Below are 13,076 nucleotides of genomic sequence, written 5' to 3'. Positions count from 1 at the left end.
CAGTGCTGCTCATCACCTGCGCGGAGCACTTTCCCGCTGCCAGCTGCTGTGAGCACCGGCTGTATGCAGGCGCCTGAGATGGCTGAGGGCTGCATCTCCCGTGGTGGCTCCACCTTGGACACCATGAATCATGAGAGATTCTCAGAGCCTCCACCTGCAGGCTTTCTATGTCTTATCTGAGACACTTTGGGACTAGCAGCGTTGACGTTTTTAAAATTCTGAAGTAATTGCATTGTAGAACATCCCTAATCCAAGCTTCAGAAATCAAAAATGCTCCAGTGAATATCTCATTTGAGCATCATCTCAGTGCTCAGAAATGGTCAGACCCTGGTGCACTTTGGATTTTAGGGTGAAGGATGCTCAGCCTGTGTCTGACAGAAGCTCCAGAGAAGTGGCTGGGAGTTCAGGGCAACAGGTTCCTTGCTTTGAGAATGCACTGTTTCCGGGACCCAAGCCCTGTACTGTACCTCAAGTCCCTCTATGAATAGGGTGCACTCAGGCAGGGAGCCTGGAGCACCTGCTTCTGGGTCCCCTGCTGGCCTCCTGACTCCGTAGTATCCTGGGGTCCTGCAGGCCTGGCTGTGCTCGGACCGGGAGCCCATGGACACTGTGCTGAGGGCGCTTCTGTCTCTGTGTTTGTTCTTTTCCCTTGGGATTAGGCTGGCCAGGACACCCAGGAAGTTTCAGGGTGGAGGCCATGAGGCTGTGGCCCTCAGCTCCATGCCTCACAGCTGACAGCTGGAAACATTTGACAACCTCAGAGTGGAAGCGCTTGCTGGAGAAGGCGATGTGCACAATTTAAGGAAGCATTTTGCCCACCTAATACGGTTGCTCGGTGGAGCAAGGCCCTGCGACTGGTGCTCATGGTTTAAGGACTCTCATGGGCAAGTGTCCCAGCGTTGCCTTGTTTTAGCAGGCAGCCACTGGTCCTGGCACAGGTCTGTGTCTTCCTGCGCACAATGGGATTCATTGTTTGGAAGGAATGTGCCTCATTCAGTGGTTCGATGGTGGTTCTGATGGACGCCCATGTAGCGCACCCAGCCCATACTCAGGCCTTTACACCCTCAAGGCCAGAACTTCTAGGCCATTTCATGTGGTCACCCTGGAGGCTGGCACCAGGTTAATTTATTCCAGAGAGTCCTCTTGTAAGTCATGGTGCCAAAAATGGCAACTCTGCTTAAAAACAAAAACACTCTCGAAACCTCACTGAGTTCATGTAATTCACCTTACACCAACCTCACTTTTCATGTCTGCTCATCTACTGGGCTGGTCCTGACATGGCCCGTGCTGGGAGCAAGCAGCTGGCAGCTTCAGGAAAGGAAGGGACACTGCAGGCTTCATGGACCTTCCAGTGCTGCGGGCTCCGGTCTTGGAGACCAGACCCACCTTCGAAACATACCTTGGGGTGGTGGTGGGATGGAAAGTAGGGAGTGTGTCATTTTGCTTTGATTTTTTTCTTGGTGGCATGTTGACCTGGCTGGTCACTATCAGAACAAAGTCATAGACAGGGCGGGAACTGCCTGTCTCTGAGCTGTGGCCCTCAGGTCCCGCCTCTGAAACCACGGCGACTGTCCTTGCTGGATGGAGGGACTCGGGCTTTTTGTGAGGGAGGGACACAGGTGGAAAGAGGCTCTCTGGCTACTGCTGACACCACCACGGCTGCCCTCCCTCAGGCGTCACTCAAGCCTCCTTTTGGAGCGAGGAGCAGTGAGAGGCTGAAAGTACACCCTTGGCCCAGGCCTCTTGGCTCTCTGGAAAACAGGACCTATGCAAGCCACAGGAGAGACTGGCAGCATGAGCACACTGTCTCCTAGGAGGGTTGGGCCTGCAGGAACCTCCTGCTTTGCACCGAGAAGCAGCATCTGGGAGGAGTCCAATCTTCCTGTTTGGCTTCCCCTCAGCCCCATTCATCCCCAGACTGAACGGTTCCCTTCGAGCGCCTGGCCACCCTCCTCATCTGCCCTCTCTGCTCCATTTCCAGGCAGTTACCCAGCTACCTTGAGATGGTGACAAAAGACATCCTGGCCCCCAATCTGCAGTGGCATGCAGGGAGGACAGCCGCGGCCATCCGCACAGCAGCCGTGTCCTGCCTCTGGGCACTCACCAGCAGTGAGGTCCTGTCGGCCAAGCAGGTACGGGGATCCTTGTGTCCTCGACGGGCACCGACCAGGGCTGCACAGGCTTCCTGCTGCCTGGGGCTCCCTGCATCCTCAGTGGACACTGGCTCAGGCTGCACAGGCTTCCTGGTGCCCAGGGCTCCCTGCGTCCTCGGTGGATGCTGGCTGGGACTGCACAGACTTCCTGGCACCCAGCAGGAACTCAGGAAGGCAGCAGCTCCACCTGCACCTGGGGCCTGCACTCCAAAAGGCTCTCCCCACCCTGGCAGCAGAAGGCCAGGAGCTGGCAGCAGGGCTGTAATTGAAACAGCAGGTAGGAGAGCGGGAGCCAGGCTATGGGCCTGGACAGCCCCATCATGCTGCGGGTTTTGCTGCCTCTGATGAGTGTGGGGTTTCTCGGTTTTGTGGCCAAATGCTGGCTACAAGACCAGGAGTCGAATCCCAGGATCCAAGCTCAAGAACAGGCCTGGGCTTTCCACATCATTTCTATGAACACCTCCAGCTGGTCCCAGGCATCAGAAAACGGACACTGATGCCTGTGCCCCGTCCTGGTCGCCACCTGGTGGGAAGGCACTGCCCAGGTGCCTGCGCGGCGTGAGCGCCACCTCCTGGTGCTTGCAGGGTAGTGCTCAAGCTGAAAACCCCACAGCAGTGGGGCGCGAGCCAGCCATTACCCCAGTGTAGGGTTAGTGCCTCACCCAGGAGTTGTAAACCATGTGTATATTTTTAAAAATCAAGTAAGCAAGTTAAACAAAAATTATTCAAAATCTAAATTTTACAATCAAGATTCAAGCCTACTTAAGTAAAGCTTTCAAGCCCCATAAGTCCTTCCAAGCAGGAGTACACGGATGGTGAGCCCCCCAGGACAGATGTGAATCACATCACATGTGTTTGATGATTGCAGATCCGGGATGTGCAGGAAACACTGATGCCTCAAGTCCTGACCACGCTGGAGGAAGATTCGCAGATGGCGCGGCTGATCTCGTGCCGTATCATCAACACGTTCTTAAAAACCTTGGGCAGCATGTTTGATCCAGATAAACTCATCAAGATTTATCCTGGTAGGACATTTCTTTTGTTCACAGTATATGGTATACAGTTGGCCCTCCATATCCCTGGCTTCCATCTGCCTCCATGGAGTCAGCCAGCCTCAGATCAAAAATATCTGAGGCTGGGCATGGTAGCTCACACCTGTAATCCCAGCACTTTAGGCAGGGGGATTGCTTGAGCCCAGGAATTTGAGATCAGCCTGAGCAACATAGTGGTACCCCATCTCAACAAAAAATTTAAAAATTAGCCGGGGTTGGTGGCACATACCTATAGTCCCAGCTACTCAGAAAGCTGAGGCAGGAGGATCGCTTGAGCCCAGCCTGAACAACAGAGCAAGACCCTGCCTTTAAAAGTAGATTTATGCATAATATGTATATATGTATGTGGCTACATATGTATATGTTGGTGCATTTATATGTTTATACATACAATACAAACTTACATGGACATTTGTATATATAAATATGTATGTATTGGGGGGCAGAGTTCAATAGTTCCAAAAAGCAAAGCTTAAATTTGTTGAGCACCGAGTACAGCGTTGAACCCATGTGAAGGAAGTGTTGTGTGGACATTTGATTAGGCACTGAAAGTAATCTCAAGGCGATTTAAGGTGTGCGGGAAGATGTGTATGGGTTGTGTGTAAATACTGTGCCTTTTTTTATCAGAGACCTGAGCATTTGACGATTTTGGTATCCTGGAGGAGGGTTCCTGGAACCAAACCCCACAGATACTGAGGGATGGCTGTATTTAAGTTTGACAGTGGTTTGTTTTATAGAAAAAAATAGAAAATGCTACTCTTTGACTTCTGTTGAAGTTGCTACTATGAGAACAAATAGCAGTGATAGATGAAATACCACAAATTAAATAACACAGCAAGAAGCAAGGCAGGTATCTCCGAACCAACACTGGTTGGGAGCAGCAAGGCTCAGCTTTCACATGGCTGGGAGTGGGGGCCTTTAAGGATTGCAGGGTCCCCCTAGAGCAGTGCCCACGGTGTAGGGTGGCTGGAGCTGCCTGTGGGGCAGACAGGACCAAGCCACCTGCAGCAGGACTGGGGCACAGCCTCAGTGTTGCTGCCTTCTGGTCCTCAAACCCCAAACCAACCCCTGGGGAGGGGAAAGCAGTGGTCAGCTTGAAGCCCTGGAAGAGAACACTGAGCAGAGTCATAAATTCAGAGAGGGCAGAGTCCCTCACTCAGGGGAACCTGCACACAAACCCCTCAGGACAGGGGTCCCCAACCACCCAGGCCATGGACCAGTACCTGTCCGGGTCCTGTTAGGAACCGGGCTGCACAGCAGGAGGTGAGGGGCGGGTGAGCAAGCAAAGCTTCATCTGTATTTACGGCTGCTCCCCACTGCTCACGTTACCAGCTTAGCCATGCCTCCTGCCAGTTCAGCGGTACCATTAGATTCTCACAGGAGCACAAACCCTACTGTGAACTGCACATGTGAGGGATCTAGGTTGGGTGCTCCTTATGAGAATCTAATGCCTGAGGATCTGTCACTGTCTCCCATCGCCTGCAGATAGGACCATCTAGTTGCAGGAAAACAAGCTCAGGGCTTGTTTTCTCCATGATCGTGAGTTGGAGAATCATCTGATTCTCTATCACAATATAGTAATCAAAGAAAGTGCGCAGTAAATGGAATGCACTTGAATCATCACGAAACCATCCGTCACCCCCGATGCACAGAAAAATTGTCTTCCACGAAACCAGTTCCTGGTGCCAAAAAGGTTGTGGGCTGCTGCCTCAGAACACAGGAAACCCGGCGCCAAGGGCGGCCTCGCACCCAGCACGGGAGGGAGGCGCAGATAATAGAACCACCTCAAAGTTACCTTTTTAGAAGCATGTTTAAGATCCTCAAAAAGCCAAAAGAATAACATCCACTAAAAAACAAGTTGAGAAACAAGAAGGCAAGCAGGAATAAAGAACAGTTGGATATGGAAACAATCTGCTAGAAATTCCAGAATAACATGGAATGGCACGCTCGCACTACTTTCAGGAAAGGAGCTACCCAGCCAGGGAGGAAGGAGATGGGGTGGATGGGAAGCGGCCACTTGGGCTTCCTGATTATCTAAACTTTGTGTTTATGCCAGAAGTGTTTAGCAGTTTTTAAAAGATGGTTCTTACTAATTCCTGGAAATGAACCATAGTCAATGGAACTTCACACTCTCTGCATTGGGTCAACTCTAGACTGAACATGGCTGAAAACAGAATTAGTGAGTTGAAAGCCAGGAAGGTGAAATTCCCTGAGGACACAGGACAGAGAGGGGCTCGAGGCCTGGAGCTGGAGGGCCCACCACATGGGCTGAGAGGCTCTTGGGCTTTTCTGAATCCCAGGAGACGAGAATGGAGGAGAGATGGTGCCTCAGAATTTGAATTATCAGGTTCAAAGTACACACAGTACTGGGCAGAAAAAGCGCCACCTGCTGAACTCTGAAGTCCGGGTGCCTTTCTCACTCGTTCTTTCAAGTTTGCTTTTCTGGTTTTATTGTTGTAGTAACAACATCTTGTTCCCACGGGCTCGTTTGAATGAGTTTGATCAGTGCAATTTGTTGGGAGTTCGCTCACTCTTTAAAACAGGAGGCAGCAGAAAGACTGCACGTTTGGACTTCTGGGCCACAGCCTCCTGCGTGGTGATTTTCACCACAAAAGGCTCCTTGAGAGGCTCCTTGCCAGCTGGTGCCAGCTCTGGGCTTCCCGGGGTGAAGTGCTAGATGAATCATGGCCTCCTTGGCCAGGAAGTGAAGGATATCCTGAGATGGGAGGTCAGGCACCCGAGCCTCCCGAGACAGACACAAACGCAAAGGGCAGACAGGCCCGTGTGAGCTGATTCCACCGGGCTTGGCCATGCATGAAGGGAACCCTGAAATGTTAGAAAGTGGACTTGCAGGCAGTCCGGGGAGCGACCCTCATAAGCACACAATAGCCAGCACTACTCTGCAATTCCACAGTCGGCCAAGCCAGCGGGAAGCCTTGGAGGATCCCGTCATGCCCATAGACGTTTGCTGGTGGGCCAGCCGTGGGTGAGTTGAGTCTCTGACTCCATTCTTTCTCCCTGAGACTCATGTAGTGAGTGCACCCGCCATGCAGGGCGGCTCCAGGTCTGGCACGGGTGATACCTGGACATGCTCCTCAACTTCCTCCTCAGTCCTACGTTTGGTGCCTGGAAGGCTCAGCACCCTAAGGGAGGCACCTGGCATCTCCCAGAAGTTAACCCAGCGGGTCCCACTTATCTCAAAGCCTGGCTTGGTGGGGTGTCCTGAACTTTGGATGTTTTCATGCCTTTTGTTAGTCAGGAACGGCTTGCTGAGGGTAGATCATGCCCTCCGTGTATGAAAGCAGCAGAGACCCAGCCCACCTTCGCATCTGTGGCAGGAAGATGGGCCTCCCCTCCCAGCATTGTCCATCTCCAGGTGGTTTTGCAACTCAGTCATCTGCAAATCTCCAGATGATACACAAAGGGGGTGCTAAATATCTTTTTAAGATGATGTAGAAAAAGCATAAATTTGATAAAAATTGTACCCATTAACCTCGTAAGTTTCTACCCATCAGGAAGGATTCTTCTGTTTTCAGCAGCAGAAAACTGACCACAGTAAGGGGTTGTCTGTCACTGGGTCCTCAGTTCTGCCCCAGAACCCATGGTGAGTGGGAAGGCAGGGTCAGAGCTGGACGGGACAGCCAGCTCTGGGATCTGAGCATCTGGGAGCCAGAGGTGGAGGGCCAGCAGGGAGGCTCAGGTCTGCTGCGCCCACAGGACAGGTTATTACGGGGGCCACAGCAGGGCCTGGGATGCCTCCACACTGTTGGCTGGGGTCCAGGGGGCCCAGGGCGCAGGAGCACCTCACGTGTGGCTCAGGATGCATGGAATCTCCCATGAGCTGTGGGTTTCCTAGGACCCCAGCACAGGTGCCCCACAGGAGTGAGAACTAAACACCTTTGTGGACGTTTAGATGTGAAATGTCTGCTCTAGACTCACACACCTGTCTCGTCCCATCCTTCCAGAACTCTTAAAGCGCCTAGACGACGTTTCCAACGATGTGAGGATGGCAGCCGCCTCCACCCTGGTGACCTGGCTGCAGTGTGTGAAGAATGCTGACGGAAAGGCCTACTATCAGAGCAGCGTCCAGTACCTGTACAGAGAGCTGCTCGTTCACCTTGACGATCCAGAGAGCACCATCCAGGACGCCGTTTTAGGTGAGACTCGGATGGCTCAGGCTGCGTTCTGATGCCTGCTTTCAGTGCCTGCCACAGGTCTCTGTAGCTGAACCATGTGACCAGCCACAGGGCCCTGGGGCACAGGAGGGGCCCTCAGCTCCAGCCTGGCACACCCTTGAACCCTTGTCTTTGTGGTGTTGGCGGCTGACATTTCCTATAACAGAAATCAAAATTGAAAGCATTTTAGAACATTTGTGAATTGTTTAAAATAACAATAGTAAGCTCATTATATATTGACACAAATAACTTGTGTTTTTGAAAAATATTTTCCAAAACAAAATCATCTGCAAGAACAATTTTTACAAATCTCTTCAACGTGTAGCTTGATGGAAGACACTGGACTTTCGCATCTGCTGCACACCGTCAGTCATGATGTATATGGCTCTGGTTGAAATACGCAGAAAATAACCTGGCCTCACCTGTGGCTTCAGGTGTAGTTAGACAAGAGTATTTTAATAGCTTTTTCAGATAGGCATGGGCATTCTTCAGTACCACGCCAACAGAACACAGGCCATCCCTTGAAGGTCACTCACAGTGTAGACTCCGAGGCAACACCCCGGAACCTCCTATGCTCAGCGGTTAAAATCCGCCGGTCCATCCCACACTTGGAATATAATGATTTTTTTAATATATATATTTTTTTTCTTCTTTTTTTTGTGTGTAGTTTAATGTAATGACTTTGCTTTTTTAAAAAATAAAATTTGTATTTTTGATTTTTATGAGCACAAACAGTAGGTGTATATATTTATAAGGTACTTGAGATATTGTGATAGAGTCATGCGGTGTGTGTGATCACATCAGGGAAATGGGGTCCCCATCACCTCAAACACTTACCCTTTCTCTGTGTTATGAATAATTCAATTATCTTTTAGTTATTTTTAAATGTGTTATAATTATTATTGACCATAGTCACCTTTTTGTGCTGTCAAATACTAGACCTTATTCATTCTGTTTTTTGTAACCATTAACCATCCCTCCTCTCCCCACAGCCCCATTCCCCTTCCCAGCCTGTGGTAACTATCCTTCTGCTCTATTTCCAAGAGTTCAGTTATTTTTATTTTTAGCTCCCACAAATGAGAACGTGCGGAATTTGCCCTTCTGTGCCTGACTTATTTCAGTTAACATAGCAATCTCCGCTTCTGTCCATGTTGTTAAAAATGACTAGATCTCATTTCTTTTATGGCATAATAGTATTCCACTGTGTGTATGCACCACATTTTCTTTCTCCATTCTCTGTCAGTGGACACTCAGGTTGCTTCCAAATTGTGGCTACTGGGAACAGTGGGGCAGTCAACGTGGGCGTGCAGATCCCCCTTCCATATACTGATTTCCTTTCTTTTGGGGATATGCCCAGGAGTGGGATTGCTGGACCGTATGGGGCTCTATTTTTAGTTTTTTGAGGAACCTCCAAACCGTTTTCCATGATGGTTGCACTAATTTACATTCCCACCAACAGTGTGTGAGGGTTCCGTTTTCTCCACATCCTCACCAGTATTTGTTATTGCCTGTGTTTTGGATAAAAGCCATTTTAATTGAGAGGATGTCTCACTGTAGTTTTTATTTGCGTTTCTCTGAGGAGCAGTGATGTTGAGCACCTTTTCACATGCCTGTTTGTCATTTCTATGTTTGAGAAATGTCTATTGAGATCTTGTACCCATTTTTAATTGGATTATGAGATTTCCTCCTGTTGAGCTTCAGCTCCTCGTACATTCCAGTGATTAATCTCTCATCAGGTGGGAGATTGCAGGTACCTTCTCCCACCCATATCCTGTGGGCTGTCCCTTCACTCTGCTGATGGTTCCCTTTGTGGTTTGGAAGCTTTGGACCTGGTTATGCTAACTTTGCTTTTTGACATCATTTGGAAAACACTATGTGGATATTCCTGGCCTGGCTACGTCGCATTATGCCATGTCAGAAACTCGGATCTTCCTGGCATGGCTAGGTCTTGTTATGTGATGTCAGAAACTCAGATCTTCCTGGCGTGGCTAGGTCTCGTTATGCAATGTCAGAAACTCTTATGTGTGAGCACCAGTCTTAGAAGAGTCCAGGCTTGTGGTGGCAGAGACAGGCTTTGGATAATTCTGATTTTTTGTGTGAAAGCTTGACTTGTATCCTCAGCCACAAACACTGTTGGTTGTTCTGGGAGTGAGGGACTCAGGTCATTCACTTTCACGCTGTGTTCTACCAGATGCCTGCGTCGGCACAGCCAGAGTTTGTGCACTGCTCGTCCCCGTCTGCCATTCTTCTCAGGAAAAGCGGCTCAGCCGTACAACCCTGGTCCTCAGTGAGCAGCAGGGCACCTGGTGCCCACTCGCTACACGTGTGTGCAAGCCACGTGCTTGAGGGTGAGTGTGGCAGGGGGCACAGGCCTAAGATGGCTGCTCCCGCATCTGCGCAGGTGTGAGCACGGTGACGAGCAGGCTGGGCATCTCTTGCATGTGACTGCGAGCCTCGCTTTGACTCACAGATCCCCTGAAGGGTCCCAGGGACCCCAAGGGCCTTGGAGCACATGTCGGAAGCTCCTGCCTTGAGTCGTGAATCAGCTTGTCTGCCAGTGAGGGAGTGCCCCAGAGGCCAATGCTCTCCGGGTTACAGAAAGAAGCTAGGAAGTGGAGTCTGATTGGAAATTATTTAAAAGGAGGACAGCAGCCAATGTTCAGACCTCGCTGGGACAGCCCATCCCGCCAGATCCACCTGGCACCCCCAGCTCCCCACAGTCCCTGGCAACTCCCAGCCCTGCCCATGCCCTGCCAGCTCTCCTGCCCTGCATCACCCACTATCAACCCGAGTTCTGAGCCTCCTATAGCCTCAGCCTCAGCCTCACTCACCCTCAGGAACTTGCTCTAGGCCAAGGAGCCCAATGCCCCTGTGCCCCAGCTCATCCCGCAGCCCCGGCCCTCTTGTCTCCCCAGGACCACACAGGGCATCTCCCTACCCCAGTGTACAGTCCAGGCCATTCTTTCTCCTATCTTTAAAAAAACGAAACACAGATTCCCTGGACACTGCCCACTGCATGTCCACCTGGCACTAGGCCACCTGGGAGCAGCCCACCCTACCCCTCCTGTAGGTCCTGGGCCTTTGGCAGGCATCAGCTGCCGTCCACCTGCTTGCACCTCTGAGCAGTGCCAGGCACAGCTGGCAGCCAGGCGCCCTCCTCTAGCTGTGGAATGCCTGGCCTCAGCCTCCTGGTCTTTGCTTCACCCATGCGGGCCTCTTGCTTCCCCTCTGCTGTGTCTCCACCACGCCCTCAGAGTGTCTGTCCTGGCCTTCACATAACCCTGTCCTCAGCTCCACACACAAGTGTGGCTGCCTGATGTTGAACCCTGGGCCACTACCCACCCCCACCCTGCCTGCCGGGTCCCCCCACCCTCAGTGGCTTAGTGGTCATCTGTCCTTGAGACTGAAGGCAGAGACCTTGGGGTCCTTCTGGGCTCCCTCTTAGACGCCCAGCAGAATCTGATCGGCTCCCTAACCACTCCAGCACCCCCCATCCCACCACTTCCTGCCTCTGCTAGACATGCCCAGCCTCCACCCCTGCAGCTCCCACTGCCCTCATCACACACATCACCACAAGTCCCCGACATGTTTGCCTTCCTGATTTCATTATCACCCACTGCTTCCTGATGAACCCGCCATGAGGGTGGGTTCATTTCCTGCTGTGTCCGTGGTGCCTGGCCTGTGGGAGGTTTGCAGTCACTGCGGCAGGTGAATTGGCATCAGCAAATTGGATAAGAAAGTCGTCTGTTTTTCTGAGCCTGTTCATTTGCTCCTGCAAGACCTGTTTCTAAGGCCAAAAGTGCCACCTGAAGACCCTGAAGGACATCATTTCATGGTCTGCCAACAACTGCCAGGAGGCAATTTTAAGTTCTTTGTGTCCAGTTGTGACTGCCGTGCACCGACACAGCAGCATCAGGTTTCTCGTATTCACATAGTGACTGCCATGCAGCTTCAGGTCACTTGAATCCACACTGTGACACAGGTCACTCGTATCCACACTGTGAGTGCTGTCCATCCGTCCAGCAGCGTCAAGTCACTTGAATCCACACTGTGACTTAGGTCACTCGTATCCAGCAGCGTCAAGTCACTTGAATCCACACTGTGACTCAGGTCACTTGTATCCACATTGTGAGTGCTGTCCATCTGTCCAGCAGCGTCAGGTCACTTGAATCCATATTATGACTGCAGGGCACCCATCCGCAGCATCAGGTCACTGGTATCCACATTGTGACTACTGTGCACTTGGCCACCTGCATCGGACCATTTGTATCCACATTGTGACTCAGGTCATTCGTATACACATTGTGACTACTGTGTACCCACCCAGCAGCATCAGGTCATTTGCAAATGCTTTTACAGATGCTTGAACTTTAATACAAAGCTGATTTGCATGAGAAGTAAGATTGGTTAATGTTTATTTCTGGCATGTTCAAGGTGTTTTGCTGTTTTACAGAGGTCCTCAAGGAGGGCAGCGCCTTGTTCCCAGATCTCCTGGTGAGGGAGACAGAGGCCGTCATCCACAAACACCGCTCAGCCACCTACTGTGAGCAGCTGCTGCAGCATGTGCAGGCCGTGCCAGCCACGCAGTGACCACACCCTTGTCCCCACCTGAGCCGGCATTTGTGGCCTTTAAACCTCATAAACAAGGTACCTCTGTGCCAGCAGTGAGACTGTGACAGCAAGAATGTACTCCCCAGGAAACCTGCCCGGTCTTCCCCTGGAATAACAGCCTCTGAGTGGATTCTGCATTTTATGTTATTTGTTCAGTTCATCGAGAGGTCGCCCCAAAGTCTACAGCTGATTTGAAATTAAAAGTAAGTTGCAACTGCTCCCCCTGCAGCCAAATCAGCATCGTCTTGGTTTTTAAGCCTCATGTGCGCAGCTGGGTTCATGGATTATCAGTTCCATCCTGCTTAGATGCCCACCAAGAAAGTTTTTACCTATCTAACAAAAAAGAAAAAAGCCAAAGTGATTAGAAGACATGAATGAAATCTCTTTTTGGGTTCTGTCTCCTGAAATTTAATGGTGAACAGACTAAAAAGAATTGGAACAACTTACCAGTTAGATTTCTCCTGTTTTAAATATACCGGAACTTTAAAGGTTATCTATCCAGTCGCCATATATTTTAGGTCAGTAATGCTAACAGTGTTGAAAACAGAGTAATTTGATATAATTTTGGTTGCCCCTCTAGGTAGCAAGAAAGGAAAATTGTATTTCCCTCTCGCACATTCTACACCCAAGTGCCTAAAAGATCTCACTTTAAGTGGATTTTGTTACTGTAAGCCATTGTGTTCACACAAGGGGGAAATGCTGTGTATATTTTCCAACAATTAAATGTTAACATTTATACTTTCACTTTTGAAAATTTAATTAAAAATATTTATTATAATGATTGTGTATGCCTGACTTTGTGGGTTGGTAGGTAACTAACCGACATGTCAGGCAGGAACCCCAGCCTAGAGCATTTTAGGGTTCCTCTAAGGGCTCTCGTAGTGCCCCCTCTGGACACCAGGGGGCAGGAGCTCCTAACATGTTAGGGCAACACCCTCGGTGAGGAGGGCACATAGGCCTCACCTTGAGAGGGGCTGAGCGTCAGGGTGAGGCCAGGTCAGCCTTGGGGGGGGCATCAGGGTGGGGGCAGGCCTGCCTTGGGGGGTCATCAGGGTGGGGGCAGGTCAGCCTTGGGGGGCATCAAG

The 13,076-nt window shown here is 50.7% G+C and overlaps 1 protein-coding gene across 3 annotated transcripts in view; it reads left to right on the top strand.

Annotated features, from left to right (window-relative positions):
• The window catches only part of DNAAF5 (dynein axonemal assembly factor 5), a 70,870-nt gene extending 58,098 nt beyond the window's left edge, over nt 1–12,772 (top strand). For 2 of the 3 annotated variants that reach the window (XM_017508270.2, XM_017508269.2), the window contains exons 10-13: nt 1,982–2,132; nt 3,022–3,178; nt 7,171–7,362; nt 11,834–12,772. In XM_017508270.2, coding sequence (XP_017363759.1) covers nt 1,982–2,132; nt 3,022–3,178; nt 7,171–7,362; nt 11,834–11,970 — 637 coding nt within the window. In that variant the 3' untranslated portion in view covers nt 11,971–12,772. The remainder of the gene's footprint in view (nt 1–1,981; nt 2,133–3,021; nt 3,179–7,170; nt 7,363–11,833) is intronic. The other variant, XR_001818943.2, reaches the window with a different exon arrangement.
• The last annotated feature ends 304 nt before the right edge of the window (nt 12,773–13,076 follow it).

The sequence above is a fragment of the Cebus imitator genome, unplaced genomic scaffold (genome assembly GCF_001604975.1).
Source record: "Cebus imitator isolate Cc_AM_T3 unplaced genomic scaffold, Cebus_imitator-1.0 Scaffold388, whole genome shotgun sequence".
NCBI classification, from domain to species: Eukaryota; Metazoa; Chordata; class Mammalia; order Primates; family Cebidae; genus Cebus; species Cebus imitator.
The sequence above is the reverse complement of the archived record's forward strand: the minus strand, read 5'-3'. Positions and strand labels throughout refer to the sequence as shown.